At 36.2% G+C, this 18504-nt stretch overlaps 1 protein-coding gene across 20 annotated transcripts in view; it reads right to left on the bottom strand.

The window, feature by feature from the left end:
- Positions 1-2621: 2621 nt before the first annotated feature.
- The window catches only part of CLASP2 (cytoplasmic linker associated protein 2), a 183856-nt gene continuing 167973 nt past the window's right edge, over positions 2622-18504 (bottom strand). For all 20 annotated transcript variants that reach the window (XM_060307485.1, XM_060307486.1, XM_060307489.1 and 17 more), the window contains 6 exons: positions 17339-17567; positions 10808-11001; positions 10181-10309; positions 7823-8029; positions 6631-6747; positions 2622-4361 (listed from right to left, as the gene is read on the bottom strand). In XM_060307485.1, the coding sequence (XP_060163468.1) occupies positions 4275-4361; positions 6631-6747; positions 7823-8029; positions 10181-10309; positions 10808-11001; positions 17339-17567 (963 nt within the window). In that variant the 3' untranslated portion in view covers positions 2622-4274. The remainder of the gene's footprint in view (positions 4362-6630; positions 6748-7822; positions 8030-10180; positions 10310-10807; positions 11002-17338; positions 17568-18504) is intronic.

Genomic DNA, 18504 nt, shown 5'->3' with positions numbered 1-18504 from the left:
CTCAGAGTATCTAGTACTCAATCCGGGGTCATTCTCCACTGGCATCCCATGTTCCAGCTAAACCAACCTGTGTAATGATGCCCAGCTGGGGAGACATAAATGATACAGTCTGGAAAGCGAATTCAATATTATAACTTTGTAAGAAAAGGAAAACTTTTGAACTAAAACCCCTGAAAGAAAAGCTATAGCCAAGCTTTCTTGATTGTGAGAATGCACAGATTTTTTTTTTTTCTTTTTGAAAGATATTTTATGGGGACTTTTAAGAGAGTAAATGAGATTTCTTTTACATTTTCCAAAACAAATCATGGTTTAAAAAGTTCCAGTGACATGACGTAATGCTTCTTACTTCATAGAGCACTGCCTTGCTCTTTGGCTTCCCTCTGCTCTCCCTACCCTGTCACCCCAATGAGCCTCAGACCCATTGTTTCCAGACTAAATTTAAACATCACCTCTTCTCTTAAGAAGCCTTCTGTGATTACACCTTATGTGTACCCCCACCCCCATTCTCTAGCTCCCATCAGCACCCTGTGTTATTCTCTACTATAGCACTAACCACACTGTATCATGGTTATTTACTCTACTCTGTCTCCCTGAAGGCAACTACTCACATATCTTCTGCATGGATGAATGTACATAAGTTTGAAATACTGAAATTCCGATACATTTAAAGATTTCTTGTATTTTCCTGTTCTATTTTAGATTACTATTATAAGAGTACTTTAAACCCAGCTATTTATCAGTATATCTTTAAATAAGGATTGTTTTTCTGTATTTAGTAATTTCATAGTAAAGGCGTCTGTAAAATTGCCAAGTACGAAATAATTGGAGATGTGCCAAAGATGTAGCTATTTGTTATAGGAATATCCAGTGAAGATCAACAACCCAGGATTATGCTGCATACATACCAATGAATATTTTGCTGCTGTTAGAAGTCATCCTATAGAAAAACAAAGAAGGAATATACTCAAAATGTATTGTTTTTGTTTTGTTTTGTTTTGTTTTGTGGTACGTGGGCCTCTCACTGTTGTGGCCTCTCCCGTTGTGGAGCACAGGCTCCGGACGCGCAGGCTCAGCGGCCATGGCTCACGGGCCCAGCCGCTGCGCGGCATGTGGGATCTTCCCGGATCGGAGCACGAACCCGTGTCCCCTGCATCGGCCGGCGGACTCTCAACCACTGCGCCACCAGGGAAGCCCTCAAAATGTATTGTTAAATACATGCACAGAACAGAAGCATTCAAAATCTTAGCTAATTCTAATCTTGTCATTCTCTGGTTAACAAAACTTAATGTTCCCTTACAGTTTTCAGCATTAAATCAAATTGATTATCTTAGCACGCCACAAAATAACAACACAGATCATCTAAAGTGGTGCTATGAGAGGTAATTTTTTTCCTTCAGTTTTTCATTATTTTCCAAATATTCCACAATAGAGATGGATAACTTTTTAACTGACAGGTTTTTTTAAAGCTTAATTCTAGACCTTTCATTTGCATGGCTATAAAACTATACTGATTAACTGCAATAAAATGAACTAGAACAATACAGGAAGCAAAGATGTCAAAGGTTAAATTAAAAAAAAACCTCATGTATTATGGAATAACATTAATCCTCATTTCTATTTACTGTAAATGTTTTTCTAAATTAACAATAATAAGAAACACTTGAATTTACAAATAGATCTGGCCTGAAGATTTTAGTTTTTTACTGTAAGACATAACTTGATGAAAAGTCATTTTGACCTGAAGTTTATAATAAAATATGAAGAAATATAGCAAATTTACTCCAAATATGAAACCTCAGGTTCAAATCATATCTTACTTGAAAATGTCAGAAGTCTATTACAGATTCTGAAAACCCACAAGAAACAAACATGTTTTAAAACCTGGAATTATATGTTTTAATTGGTTCTCAGCAGCGTGGGTAAATGAATGACACTGATGATTAACTTAGGGGAGAAAAGCAGAAAGAAAAAAATTTAACCAGTAGCTTTTTATCACCACTCTTTAATAGCTGACATCTTAATATGGTTCTGGAATGAACAAATTAAAGGTATTATATATAGCAATCTGAATAGTCAACAATAACTTTCTTATAGTCTTATCAACTGAAATAACAGAATTTTAAACATGACTTAGCTTTCACTTCGTCACATTAAACCATACTCTTCTGTTACTCAGTTCATTTCATTTCTTGAGTGCCTGCCTTTAGATGCCAGGTGTTTGATCTAAGTTTTCAAGTAGAGTTATTATTCAGCTTAAGCCACTCTATTTAGTTGTCAACAGTAGTTAGAGCAGGACCTTAAAGAAGAGGTCAAAATTAGACCAATGTTTAGATCCAAAATGATTATAAACATACTAAAGGTCGTGGAACATAAAGCATTACTGAGACGAGTTCAATGTTTAAAATACCTTTTCTTTTTAACGATAAGCTATAATATATACATGCATATAGAGCTATATACATTGGACTGTGGCTGCTACTCCTGACAGATCTTTTCTCCTTGGATGTACTTACAAATTCATGAGAATACCACGGAAACAGGACTTTCTAAACATTTTAAAAAACCTAGTTATGAGATAAGTGACTTGTCACACAGTGAGACGGAAAAACAACTGATATACATTGTTAATTTGTTCAAGTAATGTTATGTACAGTTTTATTGCCAGTATATGCACAACAGTAAGCATAGAACTATAAATACACAATGTAATTAACAGTAGAAAACAAAATTGTTACAGATAAAGGGGGGGATATAGAGAAACTATTTTCCTGCTGCTAGAACAAAAAGGAAGGAAGGTAAAAGCCTATCACAAATCATCCATTCAGAACTCTTGCCTTAAATTCTTTACATACATTTCTACATTTTTTTGATTAAACAAAGAAAGTACAGATAACTCTGTAACAAAAGCAAATTGCCTCCCTAATAGGTATTTGCCTTTCCAGTCAAATTCACTTTATGTTAGGATTTTTTAAAAAGTCAAGATGAGAAATCATTAGTATCCTGGTTCCAAATTACCAAATTTGCCTTCCACCAAAACTGGTAATTTTTGAAAGTTGGTTGCACATGAAAATAAGAGGTGTAGCAAAAGGTGATTAAAAAAATTTGTTAAAAAGTAACAGAAAATCACCCTTTTAATAGTTTTCCAAAAGACACTATAGGCAGCAGCTCAGTTAAAAGTATTAGCCCTGAAGAGGTAGAGAATTTGAGCCCATTATACAAAGATAATAACCTTGGCACCATCTTCTCTCTCATCAGGATCAATGTTTTCAAGTAAGACAATTTCATGGTAAAAGGAAACCAGGTTCCACCATTTAAAGAAAAGGTGCTGTCGACTCCCATGTCTCAATAATTAGTTTGTTTATTAAATGAGAAACAGAAGACGGTCAAGGACACACATGCACTTGATTTTTTTTTATGTTTCCATTATCAAGTTTATTCATAAGTGAATTTGATATTAATAAATAAAAAAAGCATCATTCACAACAAAGATAAACAAACCAAAAAACCCTGCAATGAAACCTTCTATTTCAATAAGTAACAGGAAAAACACAGGCTGATGATTTGGTACAGCTTTCTTAAGGGATCATAGAGGGGACATGGTTTTAAATAAAGATGGCAAGATCAACAACCAACAAAGGATATCAGCCTTACAGAACTGGCTGATTCTGTAACATTTCTTTGAGGTCTTAGTTTTAAACTACAGATCACCCCAAAGAAGTTGCAACTAATTAATGACGTGTATCACCATCACACCAACAGAGTCCAGCTGTAGTTCAGATTAGTCCTGCTTTATTTCACATCATTTCAATATTTCTAGCATAGGACATGATACGGAACAAAACTCAAAGTAGCAATAAAAATATTATTCTGCATTTGAATAAAGGCCAAAAAATGTTTTAGACTGTTAAACTTTTAAAGCTTTAAGCATTCCTGTTTAACCAGCATTTTAAAAAATGTATACAGTCATAACACTGGCAAAGGTTAATGGGAGGACAAAGAAGTAAAACATGTGAAATGATGAATTAGATTAAAAATTACTTTGTATTGACCAACTGATGTTAATACTGCTTCTTTTGAATTTGGAATAACTATCATAAAAGTTACATGCAGACTGAGGATAGCCCTCTGTTACAGAAAATACAAAACAAAACAAAAAACTAAAACTGGGAAACAATGGTAACTTCCAAAAGATGTATTTGAAAATTTCCTTTCATTGATGAGGGTGGTCTGTCTGTCCTTTCTTTGAGAGACCTGGTTCACTTCCATCAGCTTCACTAACTTTGTCCAGAAACATCAGTAGTGGGATCAGCTCCTCCAGAACCTGTTTGTGCGCGTTTGATGTAAAGATTCAGTAGCTTCATCTGCAGATTCAAGTCAAACACGTCATTTGAGAAAGCTGCTCTAAATTATTGTAAGATGCTCATTAAAAAAAATTATACATATGTGAGCTTCAAAAGATATTTTAGACTGAGGGGTTATTATAATGCCCCAGTTACTGTTGATAATTAAGAATTTCAAAAAAAAATTTTAAGTCTCAGTTTGTTCAGGACAGTATTCTAGCATGCCTTTTCAAAAAATGTTATAGTGATAACATACAAAACTTAGAAAAAGAAGTCACCATCAAGACAATAATGATAAACATTTGAGCAGTATGTGCTATACAATATACTGCCTTAAATTCTCTCTTTTTATCTTCACAACATTTTACAGATGAGGAAATCGAGATACAGGATGTGCCATCCCTGCCTAAGGTCACAGGGGTAGAGAGAAGTGGGCCAGGAGAGGCAACTAGGCACTTGGGCTCCAGCACCCAAGATCTCAGACAACTACGTCACTGCTCTCCTAACAAGAATGTTTTTGATTTCTCTGTGTCATTTTGCAGTCGTTATTGTATGAGATCATATTTTTATAGTTTGGAATCAAAGCACATCCAATTCTGTTTTCTACTTTTTTTTCACCTAATGTCATTCTCAGATATTTTTCCTACTTACTGTCTTCACATGCAACATTACTACTGGCTGCCTAGTATTCTGGTAAAGTGCTGAATTTTAATTCTTCTACAGACAACTCTGGATTATCAGGACCTAACTTAAATTTATGACAAAACTCAGGATACATTTTTCTCTGAAAACCACTTTGTTGTTCAAAGTTTGCTTTTTTAACATTGTCTTTGACCGAAGGGTTTTTAAACCTGGTGTCCACAAGATTCAGAGGCTCACTGAACGCCCCCCGCACCCATGAAACTATGCGTAAAATTTATCTGTATGCATTTATTTTTCTTGGGATGAGATTATAGCTAAAGCTCAAAGTGGTCTGTAACACAGAAAAGGTTAAGAACCACAGCTTTCTCTTTCTTTCTTTCTTTCAGCCACGCCACACAGCATGTGGAATCTGAGTTCCCTGACCAGGGATCAAACCTGTGCCCCCCTGCAGTGGAAGCACAGAGTGTTAACCACTGGACCTCCAGGAAGTCCCTAGAACCACTGCTTTAATCTATCTATAACTTGTATAGGTATTTATTGTAAGGTATACACCTGAGCTCTTTTTCTTTCTATGTATTTTTTCTTCCCTTTGCTACTTAAAAAATAAATTTGATGATAGTAATGACAACTGTTAGGATTTGGGGAAACTTTTTATATGAAGGTGAGTGTCTTGCCAGTTAACTGGTTCATAAACCGTAATTCAACAATCATAGTTTATCCTCACCCCTTAGAACAAATTTCAAGGTTTTGATAGTATCAAAGAAATGAAGAAAGCAAGACTGATTTTGTGTTTTTTTGCATCTTAAGGACTAATTGGAAAATTTATTTTAACATAACAAATCAAAGTTAAACATTTATTGTGATCATGATAAGAACAGAAAGAGGAAAAACAAATACTTGATTATCATAGTTCATAAAGGAAAATTTTTTTAATGTTCAATTTTTCCATATTTGGGGACATATAAATCCATGGATATATAACTATTATTTATTCTTAATTAAACAGCCCTTGGGGGTAAGGATTTCGGTGTGGGAGTGAGGAGAGTCAGTTGGTGATCAATAAATAACCAGAAGCTGTAGGCATTTTTTTCACAGCAGTCTACCAACCACCCTACCAAACCGCTGACCTCACCTGAGTAACAGATGTGAAAGTACAAACAGCTAAACTGCAAACGGTAAGAGGAATAAGCTGGATTCGCAAAGCTTAATTAAAATCCGAATAACAAATTTACTCTTTTTATTTAAATTAATTAATTAACTTTTGGCTGTGCTGGGTCCCCATTGCTGCACGCAGGCCTCCTCTAGTTGCGGCGAAAAGGGGCCAGTCCTCGTTGTGGTTTGGGCTTGTCATTGCGGTGGCTTCTCTTGTTGTGGAGCATGGGCTCTAGGCACGCGGGCTTCAGTAGTTGTGGCTCGCGGTCTCTAGAGTGCAGGACCAGCAGTTGTGGCACACGGGCTTAGCTGCTCCACAGCACGTGGGATCTTCCTGGACCAGGGCTCAAACCCACGTCCCCTGCATTGGCAGGCGGATTCTCAACCACTGCCCCACCAGGGAAGCCCCCAAATTTACTCTTTAACACACTCAAAGAACTAAATTTTGAAGAAGGACCCACAGCCACCATCTTTAGAACAGAGCAGCACTACTTACTTTACTGCCAGTGAGCTGACTGAGATGTGGTTTTAGTTCATCACCAATTACCGCATGAACAGCCACCAGGCAGAAGACACAAGCTTTCCGAACACTGCTCTCCGAATTATCATAACCCTGGGAAGAAAAGTCCTTGTTAGCACTCCTGCAGGATCTGAGGAAAGTACCATTCCAGAGACAGACGTGCAACTCAAAGAGGAGATCCCAAGTATGCTGAGGAGACAGAGCTTTCCTGACTGGACAAAGTTAATTTCTCACCTTTTCAGGCAGAGACGTGCCCTTCCCTCCTCCACCTCCCCTTCGGCATCCCCACTCCACTGTCAGACTTCCTTATCGGGTTCTTTCTTACTTAGCTTGGAAAGCTGCAATCCTCTGACTCTGGGGCTGCCCCTCTGCCAATCCACCCTGCCAAAGTCTCTGAATTAACCTTCCTAAAGCATTCAGCTGTAGTGAATTCAACAGCTCCTCACTATTGAATAAAACCTAAACTCCTTGGCCTGGCAGTCAAGGTACTCCTGTAATCCAGGCTGAATTAATCTTAACATCTGGCCCATCCCTACCATTACTCTAAGTTATTCATCCAACAAACATTTATTCAGTACCCACTGTATGTAAGACACACACCTATTATGTATATTCTGTTCTTAGCACCAAAGCACAGATAAGAAAGGAAAAGATTTGGATCTTATCTTCAAGGACCTCACAATTTAGTAGTATTCGGCTTAGAACAGTCACAAAGGTAATACTATAGAAGCACAAAGAAATGAATGATTAACGCTCTTCAGGAGGGATCTTAATATACATACTATGTAATATTAGTCATTAAAATTACATTATAGGATATTATTTATTGGATGGAAAAAGTTCACAATCTATGATTAAGTTAAGCAAAGCATGTTACAAAATATGATCCCATTTTTTAGAAGTATTTATATGTATGGGTTTGTATGCATAGGAAAAAACCCACATTAAATGGTAAGTTACCATGCTAAATGGTAAGTTTTATGTTATGTATATTCTACCACACACACACACAGCTAATTACAGAAAGTCTTTGCTCCTAAGACAGCTAAGAACACCTAAGACAGCAGGAAGGCTTGGTCATGCCACTAGTGTTGCCTGGCAAGTGCCTAAAATAACTGAGTCCCAAATGTATCACACATAGCTTATTCCTCCAAGCTTTGCTGCTTACCTGTATTAGGCCTGGCATAATCTCTGGCAAAAGCAGGTTAAGGGTTTCCTTGGAAACTCTCTCTATCACTTTTGTTTGCATTTTGATTGCAGCCAGATTAATTGGGTAATCTGCAGTTTGGATGATGGGACAAAGCACTTTGATGCACTGCTCCGGACTGATTGAAGTGGCCAACACTGACGCAGCTTCCTCAGCAGATCTCACCACCTAAAACAAAGAGGTCAACATTTAGCAGGGAAGTAATTTTGTAAAACGTATACTGTGGCCTGGATGTATACATTTCATGAAATAAGTCCTAGGACGTGATATCTGGGATTTTCTTTGAAAACACTAAACAAACAAACATAAAAGGTGAGGGTACAGATAAAACAGGTTTGATAACTGTTGAAGCTAGAAGATGGAAACATGGTGCTTTTTTACATCTTTCTTCCTTCATTTGTGTTCTCTTAATGTTGGCTTGATTCAGTGATTAAAAGCAACTTTAACATGATATTGTGGTCTAGTTCTGCAGGGGAGTGGAGGCTCTGTCCACCTAGACTACACTGTGACTGGAGTCCTCTGCATCAGCCACGCTGAGACCCTGCTCATTGTTAGGACCCTCAACTCCAGGAGGGCTTGTGCCTTTTATCAAGTTATTAACAAAATAAAATAAAAATCATTTCATTAATATGTTATCAAGTTAACAGGCTATTTCCCCTACTGTTCATAATGATTTTCTTTCCTTCTATATTGGACTTGGGGAGGGTAAAACACTGGTTCTGCAATGAAGAGAAGAAACAGTTATCTATATTTTTATTGGAAGCTGTAATCTCTAAAGATGGTCTTGAAAACATGTAAAAATTATTGCTTTTGCTGCTACTTTGGTATTATCTCATTTGTGCTCTCAATCTGTGAGAGGTACTTAGAAAGGTATAGTGGAAAATACACTGCAAGTCAGAAGACCTAGGGCTAATTTCAGCTCTAACAGCTTAAGAATGTCAATTTTATCTTTGGTAAAAACTGGTATGCTACAAGGCCTTATTTAGGTCAGAAGGTGGATAACTAAAGTACAAATATTACATAGCTTTTTTAAGCCTTCAGCAAGATGTTACACATGTACCACTACTAAACACCAAGTGGATATTTTAAAAAATCGGATTAAAAATCCAGGTAGATTTAAAAGTTATGGCTCACTCTCCTGTAAGATTCACAGTCACAGCTTCTGAAAAGTGAATTACCCAGAGGGTTTCGATTTTTTCATATCCTCACCAACATTTCTTCATGTGTGTGAAGTGTGGTATTTCATTGTGTTTTTAGCTGCATTTCCCTAAAGACTAATGAGGGTGAGAATCTTTTTATGTGCTTATTGGCCATTTGTATATCTTCTTTGAAGAAATGTCAACTCAGATCCTTTGCTCGTTGAAAAACTGAGTTATTTACCTTTTCATTGTTGAGTTATGAGAGTTCTTTATATATTATGGTGGTTAGTCCCTTATCAGACATGATTTGCAAAAATTTTCTCCTATGTTATGGGTTGTCTTTTCACTTTCCTGAGAGCATCCTTTGAAGCACAAGAGTTTTTAATTTTGATAAAGTTCAATTTACTTTTTTTCCTTGTTGATTATTTCTGCTTTTGGTATTGTATCTAAGAAACTATTGCCTAACCCAAGGTAACAAAGATTCACTCCTATGCTTTCTTCTGAGAGTTTTACAGTTTTAAATCTTATACTTAACTTTAATCTATTTTGTCTCACTGCTGTTTTAACTTTCTTTTTTTGACTTGTCTTTTGCTTATGTATTGCTCTGATGCTTTCTCTTAGAGTTGCAGTCCCTATTTGAAACTTGCTTTTCTAAGTATTTTAATGAAAGTCCTTATGATTATCTCATCTCACTGATTATCTCATCAGTGTCATTGGTCATGATGGGGATATCCTGACTATAATGTAACAAGACAGGTTTACAGGACTCTTTCAGGAAAGCTGTACTCATTGTTTTACTGAGTAAACTTTTAACAGACATCTAGCTCCTATAGGCAATTTACCACTTTAAAATAACAATGATTCTTATCTTCATTATTTATTTAAAAAAAACAAATTCTTATTGGTAAATGGAAAGTGAAGTTAAGATTGGTAAACTCTAAATGGAAATCTAAAAGTGAATTATAGGAGAAAATGAAATCATATAAATTATATCCTAGAGCTCACCTATTTTAGGTAAAAGGCCATGGTATCAATATAATTAGTTAAACAGAAAAGATTATATGTTTGCTTCTCAATCAGATACTACCTTGAACATTAAGAAAATGCTTGCTAAGAGTACTTTCAAACAACGTTTGTATGTTTCATGCAATAATATCAGAAGTACTGTCAGGTCACTTACCTCCTTATGAGGATCTTTATGTGCTTCCAGTGTTTTCATGACAGTCAGTTCTGCATAGTTTTTAAATCTTGCTGGTTGATGCCTTAGGATTTCTCTTAAAACCTTTAATGCCAAAGCCCTGATTGTAGGCTAAGAAGAAATATTTTAATGTTTTTAATATTTTGGGTTGTAGACGATCTTTATATTTTCCATTTCTGTAACTTAAGGGTCTTAATATGGGTTGGGGGAATTGTAGACAACTGCATAAAATATGCGGTATATTACACAATTAAGTTTTCACATCTCTAGTTGAAAACTAATACTTCTTAAAGAAACCAAGAACCACTACATTCTATTAAAAAGGAAGTTTTACTTTTGAACAACTAATTCAAATATGCAAAAAAAAGTACTCTCCTATAAAAATTTTGTCAGCAACCTTTCATTTTCCCTGTTGTCAACTGTTGAAAATCACTGAGCTGCTTGGTTGGGAAGAAAAAGTACTTTACAGTGAAAATTTCAGGCAGAAAGAAGCAGCAGAAAAGATCATTTTCCCAATTTCCAAATCTGTGTAGCACTTGATTAATAGGCAATGACAGGCAATCCAAGACAGGAAAAACAGGCTATTGTTTACATATTCTGCCGTTTTACCTCTTTATCCCCAAGGGTTTCAAGCAATAAAAGTAATATTGTTTTGAAGTGTTCATCCCAAACACTGAAAGATTCTTCCTGTGTCAGTTTCATGAGTTCATAGAGGGCGATTTTTCTTTCTTCTACACGTTCATTATGGTTAGACAACTCCTTCAATAACTCTGCAACCAGGTCAGAATGGTCTAGGGAAAGATCTGTCATAAGGACATGATGTTAATTCTGTAACTTTATAGGTCAACTTTCACAAGTATGGGGATGACAACGTTATAACATCATGAACACAAACAGAAAGTTGCTTGTAAAAAAAACCCCCAAAACAAAGAAAAATGACCAAGTAATATTCTTTTCCATTTGTCATCCCCAAAACCTCAATGCTAGTTTAAAACCATTTATAATAAAAATTCACAGGAGAATTGTATAATGAACCCCCATGTGCCCATCACCCAGATTTAAAAATTATTAAGATTTTACCATTCTTACATCATCTTTGTACCCCCCCCAACTTTTTTTCTGAAAATTTTTTAGCAAATCCCAAATGTATCATTTCATCCTTACACACTTCAGCATGCACTTCTATGTTGTCATGCCAGGAGGCTCACAGTGTCTGGGTACTCAATTTTCAGCGATACTAATAAATGATCACTGGATTTAACTGGTAACAACTTGATCCCACCGTTGTAAAGTTCCCCTTCAACCTTTTAACTAATGATTTCACCCACTGATGTTGCTAAATCAATTATTTTATTAGGAGTTAAAAATGGGTTGGAATTCTTTGAGAGTGAGTTTATCAACTAGAGCTATTTTGATTGCCCTGAAATGCAGTTTGATAGAAAAGGTAGAATACCTAATATATTTCCCTTTAAATTTCTAAGTCAAGAGTTGGGCCCAGTGGTTATCAAGGAGTTTTCATTTGTTTTTGCTTTCTTTTTTTAAAGTATAAGTATGAACTCATGAATTTTATGAATGTTAAAGGACACATTGTTTATTTTTCGAAGTCATCAGATAATGCTTTGAGAAATCTTCGTAGGAAAGACAGTTAAATCCAAAAGCTCACATTAGAACATTAAAAAATACCAGAGTTCTTCCTAAATTCTTTTGATGATAAAATACATGATCAATTCAGGTTTGAGGGACTTGGGCAGGCATTTGCTTGAGCTTGTGCCATAGATTCTTTTCCCTTCTAACTCATTCTCTGGAATAAAATAATCACAGAACATGGTGCCTGAGCCTAGAAGGTACACCTGGGGTCACTCCCTCTGCCAAGTCTCCAGGAAAGACAGCTAACACTGTGGAGCTGTGTTCTCCGTGGCTTCACTTGGCATGAGTATGCTGGCCTTTTGGAGAGGGTTGCTGCCTACAAAAGGAAATGCTCAAGAGGAAAGAGCACTTTTCCCAAAAATGAACTTTGAGGTTGTAGTTTGCCAGATGGTTCACAACTGGTCCATAAAAACAGAAGCTACTGTGCCTCATCCTGCCAGCTGGTTAGCCACTGACCTAGAGATACCAATGGCCTGACATTATAGGTCTCAGGGAACCCACAACTACAAGTAGGGAAAGAAAAGTTATATTTCACTTAAGAGGATTCAGAAAACTGAGGAAAGGAAATCAAGCTGAACTACTAGAACAGATGACTTCTACTGGAACAAAACTAACAGATGATAGGGAAGGGAAATTGAACCAAAATGTAATGATAATATTCACTGCCTATAAAAAAGGAAGTTTGTTAGGACAACTTTTGTGGAACTATAATAAGAGCACGAAGAACTTCTGGTCCCCAAACACTCATACACAGAGCACAAAATGTGATTACTGAATTTAAAAACTTGAGATAATCTGGAAAGAATGATCACTGAGGAGAACTAAATTAGGGTTTTGGAAGATCAGGAAGAACCTCTGCAAAATGCAGAGCAAAACCATGGAAAATGAGAAATTTGAGTTCAAAGATCTTAACTTGGAGAATAAAAACTGTCTTATAATAATTTCATTTGTATAGACCAACATTAGAACAATATTGCTGGCTTAACAAGAACTACTGCAGCAGGATCAATACATCTCTATAAACCACTCAAAAATCACTCCTGTGAAGTTACATTATCAGACTTTCAAAGATGTCATAAAATCATTCTGATAAGAGTATATTTTATTTCAGCTGAATCAAGAGAAATCTCAAGAAAATGCTTTGTTTCAAGGGAACTCAGTTCTCCTCTTCATGAATATAGGCTTTGTAATTACTCTAGAAGATAATTAGAAATGACTTGTCATATAATGGTCTGGACAGATGACTGACAGGAAAATAACTTCTGCCAAAGAAAGCACATAAATTATTTGTTAAAAACTGAACTATTTATGTCGTACAAACGAGATAAACCTAACGTACTGAATTAATTAAGATAAAGTATAATCAACTGTATTTCCCCTTCTGACACATAGAAGCGTTGTTGTTCTGTGAAAAGAACACAGGCTCTGGAGTCTCACCAAGCCTCTGCCCCTTAGCCTTTGTGTGATAGGAGCACACTCTCAATTATTGTGGAGGCTGGGTTTTCTTATCAGTAAAATGGGAAAATAGCACGCACTTCCTAGGGTCATGGTGAGGACCTGGGCCTGAAATATGAGTCTCCCTTGAATAACAGTATCACCCTCACTAGAGGTAGTACATATTCTGGAATATTATAGTCCCTGGTAAACTTTACAAAGGTCATAATTAGAACTGGCCATTAGTGGGTTTGACTTGTTAGTTTTGATAAATGTATCACTAATGTGTGTATCTGTCTGTAATATGTACAGACACATCTGAGTAAGAGAGATACTTAATAAGTCTCAGAATTTTAAAACAAATTCCTACTTGAACAAAATAATTATCTCCTGCCAAAAGTTTTATATTTTAAAAACAAAATAAGGAGAAATTTTACTTGGGGGCAGGGCATAAAAGAAAAATTAAAACAGCAAAATGGAGGTCAATATGTTAAAAAAGATAATGTCAGCAATGTTTACAATAAAATAATGTCAAATAAGGTCTTCCCCACCTCAAATTTAAAAAAGAAAATAGACAGTAAATGAAAACAATTGCTATATGAAGCTTGGAACAACTACTATTTTGGTGTAACTGAAGGCTTATCTATCTTCAAATGTTTCAGAAGTCAATCAAGTATTATGCTGTGACGAAATAACGTTCTCAAGTTCAAAAATATTCTACCCAGTTAGGTTTCAGTTATATAATTTCCAAAGATATTTTCCTTTAACAAATGAGAAATATATGATCCTTAGTAAAGGAGAAGAGAATTAGACAATAAGGGGGTGACCTTGCTAAGTTGTCATAATTTTGGCTTTGTGGTACTTGTGATATATCAAGCCTCAACATGAGAAACTGGTAAAAACACAATTCCTCAATCTCATAAAATGAAGATGTTTTTCCGTTTATCAAAATTACAGGCCTGGGGACAGATTCCCAGGCAGAGTACGGAGGGTTTCCACATGTGAGAGTGGGAACGATAGGGTTTCAAGAGCTCAGCTAGAACAAGAAGTGAGTCCACATGTAGTGGCAACCAGGTGTGATGTGTCAGAGCCCAAGCAGAATGGCATTGAGGCCAAGGAAGTTGAGGGTGGAATGGTAGAGCCCAGCAGGGTGGGGAGTGCATCCGCGCAGGTGAGGAGGTGGTGGCAGAGACGGAGAACTGGCTGCACACAGGAGGATTGATCAAATAAGTAAGTATATTCAAGATAACGGAAGTCAGGTTTCTCACAGGGGGTTATTAATATGGAAAAGGAGAAACTAAAATTAACCTTATGGTGCTAGACTAGAATTGGAGTTATTGGTATAAACACATAGCTTTTGACAGATACAGCAATAGATATAAATCAGCGTGCACGCGTGTATACACACGTACGTGCATACACAAACACACACACTCCTTAGCTCTAGTCACTTAAGAGGTCTGGGGAGTAGTGATGTCCCACCAGCATTGAGTACACCTAGTGCCCAGACTTTAGTCTTTAAAGACCATTTTCTGTTAAAAGAAACCAAGGATCAATCCTTGGAGAAATGATTGATTCCAGGGCTGAAGCAAGGACGGTCTAAGATTTTGCTGTGTCAGAATGTAAGAATGGGGACATGTTAAAAGGACACAAAAACCAGCTTGAATGGGATCTTGATGGTCAAATTAAGGACAATTTGAGCATCAAAATAAATAAAAACAGTTAAACATTATAGCCCATTGAATACAACAGGAAACTATGTGTCTGTACAGTTATAAATATTTATTTTTTTAAAATAAATAAAATTTAAGTTTAATGAGGAACAGGATATTTACAGTTTTAAAGTACCTCTCCACAAAACACTTATTAATTACAAAATGAGTAACTTCATAGTGGAGAAGCCTGTTAGCAGCACCATAATCAAGTGATCAAAATTACATCACCAATCTTGGGGCAAAGGGAAATCATGTGTTAGTTGAAAGATGCACTGACACTTCTGTGATACTGATGCCAAGAGTACAAAATCTGAATCCAATCATCAGAAACATCAGACAAACCTAAATTGAGGGAAATGCTACAAAATAACTGGTCTTTAACCATCAAAAGTGCCACGGTCATGAAAGCCAAGAAAAGACTGAACACTGAAGGAGACGTGATGATTAAATGCAACAGACATTCTGAACTGGATACTCCACTATAAGATATTATCGGGACAAGTGGAAAAACTCTAAGGATGGATAGTTATTAATGTAGCACTGATAATTCCCTGACTTTGATGAATATATTGTAATTATGCAGGAGACTGTCTTTGTTTATAGAAAGTATGTCCTAAAGTATCTGAAGTGATGGAGCGTCAGTTTGGCAACTTACTCTCAGATGGTTCAAGAAAAATTTCCTTCTACTGTACTCCCAACTTTTAAGCTTTTGACTATTTTGAAATAATACTTAAAAAAAAACCCTACATATATATATATATACACCTATATAGTGCATATATATGTGAGATATACATATATATAGCGGAGCCGAAGCAAGAAATGTCAGTTGTGACCTCTGTGCATAAATACTTTAAAACCAAATTAAATTAAGCTGCTAAAGCTAGGTCTCAATCACCAGGCTGTTGCTACTATGCAGGGTTCCAAGGGCACTTTGCTGCTAGGTCCAATTCATACACTTCTGTTATGCTGCTATCATGACTAAACCTCAACAGCATAGTCAACTATTTATGATAGATTAAAATACACCAAAGTGCATAATTGTGGCAATTTTATAGATTCTTATGTAATTTAGACAGTTTGGTATGTTGTCATAATTTTGCCTTTGTGATATATTAAAGTCTCTTAACATGACATGTTGGCCAAAATATGATTCATTGACCTCATTAGTAATCAAAGAAATTCAGAAGTGAAGATATTTTTCTATTCATCAAAATTAGAAAAATTAAAAAATAATCTGATATCTAATTTCTCAGTCTTCCTAACAATTAAGGAAATGCTCATTAGGATGACCTATTTTATATCCATCACAATGACAAAAAATAAAAACACTTAAACATTCTGGGTTGGTGAGGAAATCAGTACTACTTAAACTGGCCAAGTGTTTTGAGTTGGTAATCGGTAGTAACTCTCAAAACAAACTTACAGATATCCCTTAATTGGGCAATTCTATCCCTAGAAATCTCTTAGAATTACCTGTATGTGTACATAAATTTTATGCAGAAATATGTTCACTGACAGCAACACTGAGGGAATAAAGGGAAAATCAGAAATTACCTAAGTATGAAATCATGAGAGTGTTGAGGGGGAGACTTTCAAGTTTATTTACATAAAGTTATATATTACTATACATTACTTAAGAAAAGAATTAATGGATCATGTAATTTGTAGAGGAAAAGAATGTAACTCCTTACTATTAAAAATAAGTAAAACATTTACAGTGTTCTGTACTTTATAGTCAGTTCTTATACACCTTATCCAAACCTTACTGCATACTGTGATCAGAAGGGCAGGTAACATAGCATCTCCAACCTAGGGACAAGTGAGATTCAGGAAGGTCAACCAACTTCCCAGGTGATGCAGCATAGTGTCAGAGCTTAGACCTAAGCCAACTCCAAATCTTAATGGTAGCTTTTCCCATATTTGGTTCTTGAATGTATCTTATTAAAGAGTTTATGACTTCACACTCAAAAGGCTATTGTAAAGAATGGGTATCCTTTCAAAGGGTTTTGTCATTCTGGTATAAAAACTAATAACTAAATGAAATGTGTCTAGAGATAGACTAAATTTATAAGCTACAACTGGTTTCAGTTGTTTCTGGGAGGTCACTGAGGTTTTCTTGATTTCAAGGATGATATTAGGATGATTAATCTGTCTCTTATTCAGGGTCAGAAAACCACCAAACCACTAGAAATGAGCTCCTAGAAGATGGGAGAGAATGTTCCCACCCCCAAAGATCCTTACTTTTTAGGGAGTTACAATAAAAGAGCATGCATATTTCATTTGCTTCGTTGATTATCAGTCCTCCAAAACACAGACAGTAGCAGCAGGACCCAGGACATACCATCAGGAAACTGGTCAGCATCATCATCAAACATGGCTTCCTTGAGGGCAGACTTATTGAAGGGACTGATGCTATCTGAGTAGTTATACGGATTATAGTCTCGAGAGCGTGGAGAGGAATGAGCAGGCATCGAATGGAGCAATGAAGTTTTATTATCAAGGGCTGTTTGGCTTGAGTCAGTAGCATCACCTCCTGCTCTTGGGTCAGACATCCCAGGACCGCCACATGTCTATTAATGGGAAGGGGAAGGCAGAGCAAATTAACTCCTTTTTAAATCTCTTTGAAATTCTAAAAAGATATTTCCCTACTGCTTCAAAGGCTATTTTAAAAAGGTAACAATAACCAGCCAAAAAAAAATTAAGTAATGGAAATCAACATGACGAGTTAAAACTTACATGCAAAAAGTCACAGTTTTTTATAAAGAGATGTAAAGAAACCACAGCCATAAGGGCAAATAAGAACTGTAAAAGAATGCTGTCTCTCCTCCTAGAGAATGGACTTGAGGACAGGGGAGGGGGAAGCGTAAGCTGGGACAAAGTGAGAGAGTGGTAGTGTATATATGACATATATACACTACCAAATGTAAGATAGATAGCTAGTGGGAAGCAGTCACATAGCACAGGGAGATCAGCTCGGTGCTTTGTGAACAGCTAGAGGGGTGGGATAGGGAAGATGGGAGGGAGGGAGACGCAGGTGGGAAGAGATATGGGGATATATGTATATGTATAACTGATTCACTTTGTTATAAGGCAGAAACTAACACACCATTGTAAAGCAATTATACTCCAATAAAAATGTTAAAATAAAAAGAATCCTGTCTCTAATGATTCCTATAGTTTCCTTGCCAGTGGCTTGATCAAGCAATATATACAATGTGACTAGCAACAGTTTCTCTATGCCAGTTAAAGATACAAAAGGACTTTCATTAGCAACACTTTCATTAGCAACACAGAACTAAAAGCTTAAGGTTGTAAATTATACAATGACAGTGTGTCCAACAAAGTATAAAAAAACCAAATTAAAAAAAGGCCTACTTAAGAAAAAATAAAAACGTCCCAAAAGGACTGCATAACTTTTGGAAGGATGCCTGATGGAGTTCGGGCACATTAACATACTTATCAAAATATCAATTGTGATCATCAATATCACCATTACCACCATCTACT

The sequence above is a fragment of the Globicephala melas genome, chromosome 11, assembly GCF_963455315.2.
Source record: "Globicephala melas chromosome 11, mGloMel1.2, whole genome shotgun sequence".
Taxonomy (NCBI): Eukaryota; Metazoa; Chordata; class Mammalia; order Artiodactyla; family Delphinidae; genus Globicephala; species Globicephala melas.
Note: the sequence above shows the minus strand (reverse complement) of the source record. Positions and strands in the feature narration are given on the sequence as shown.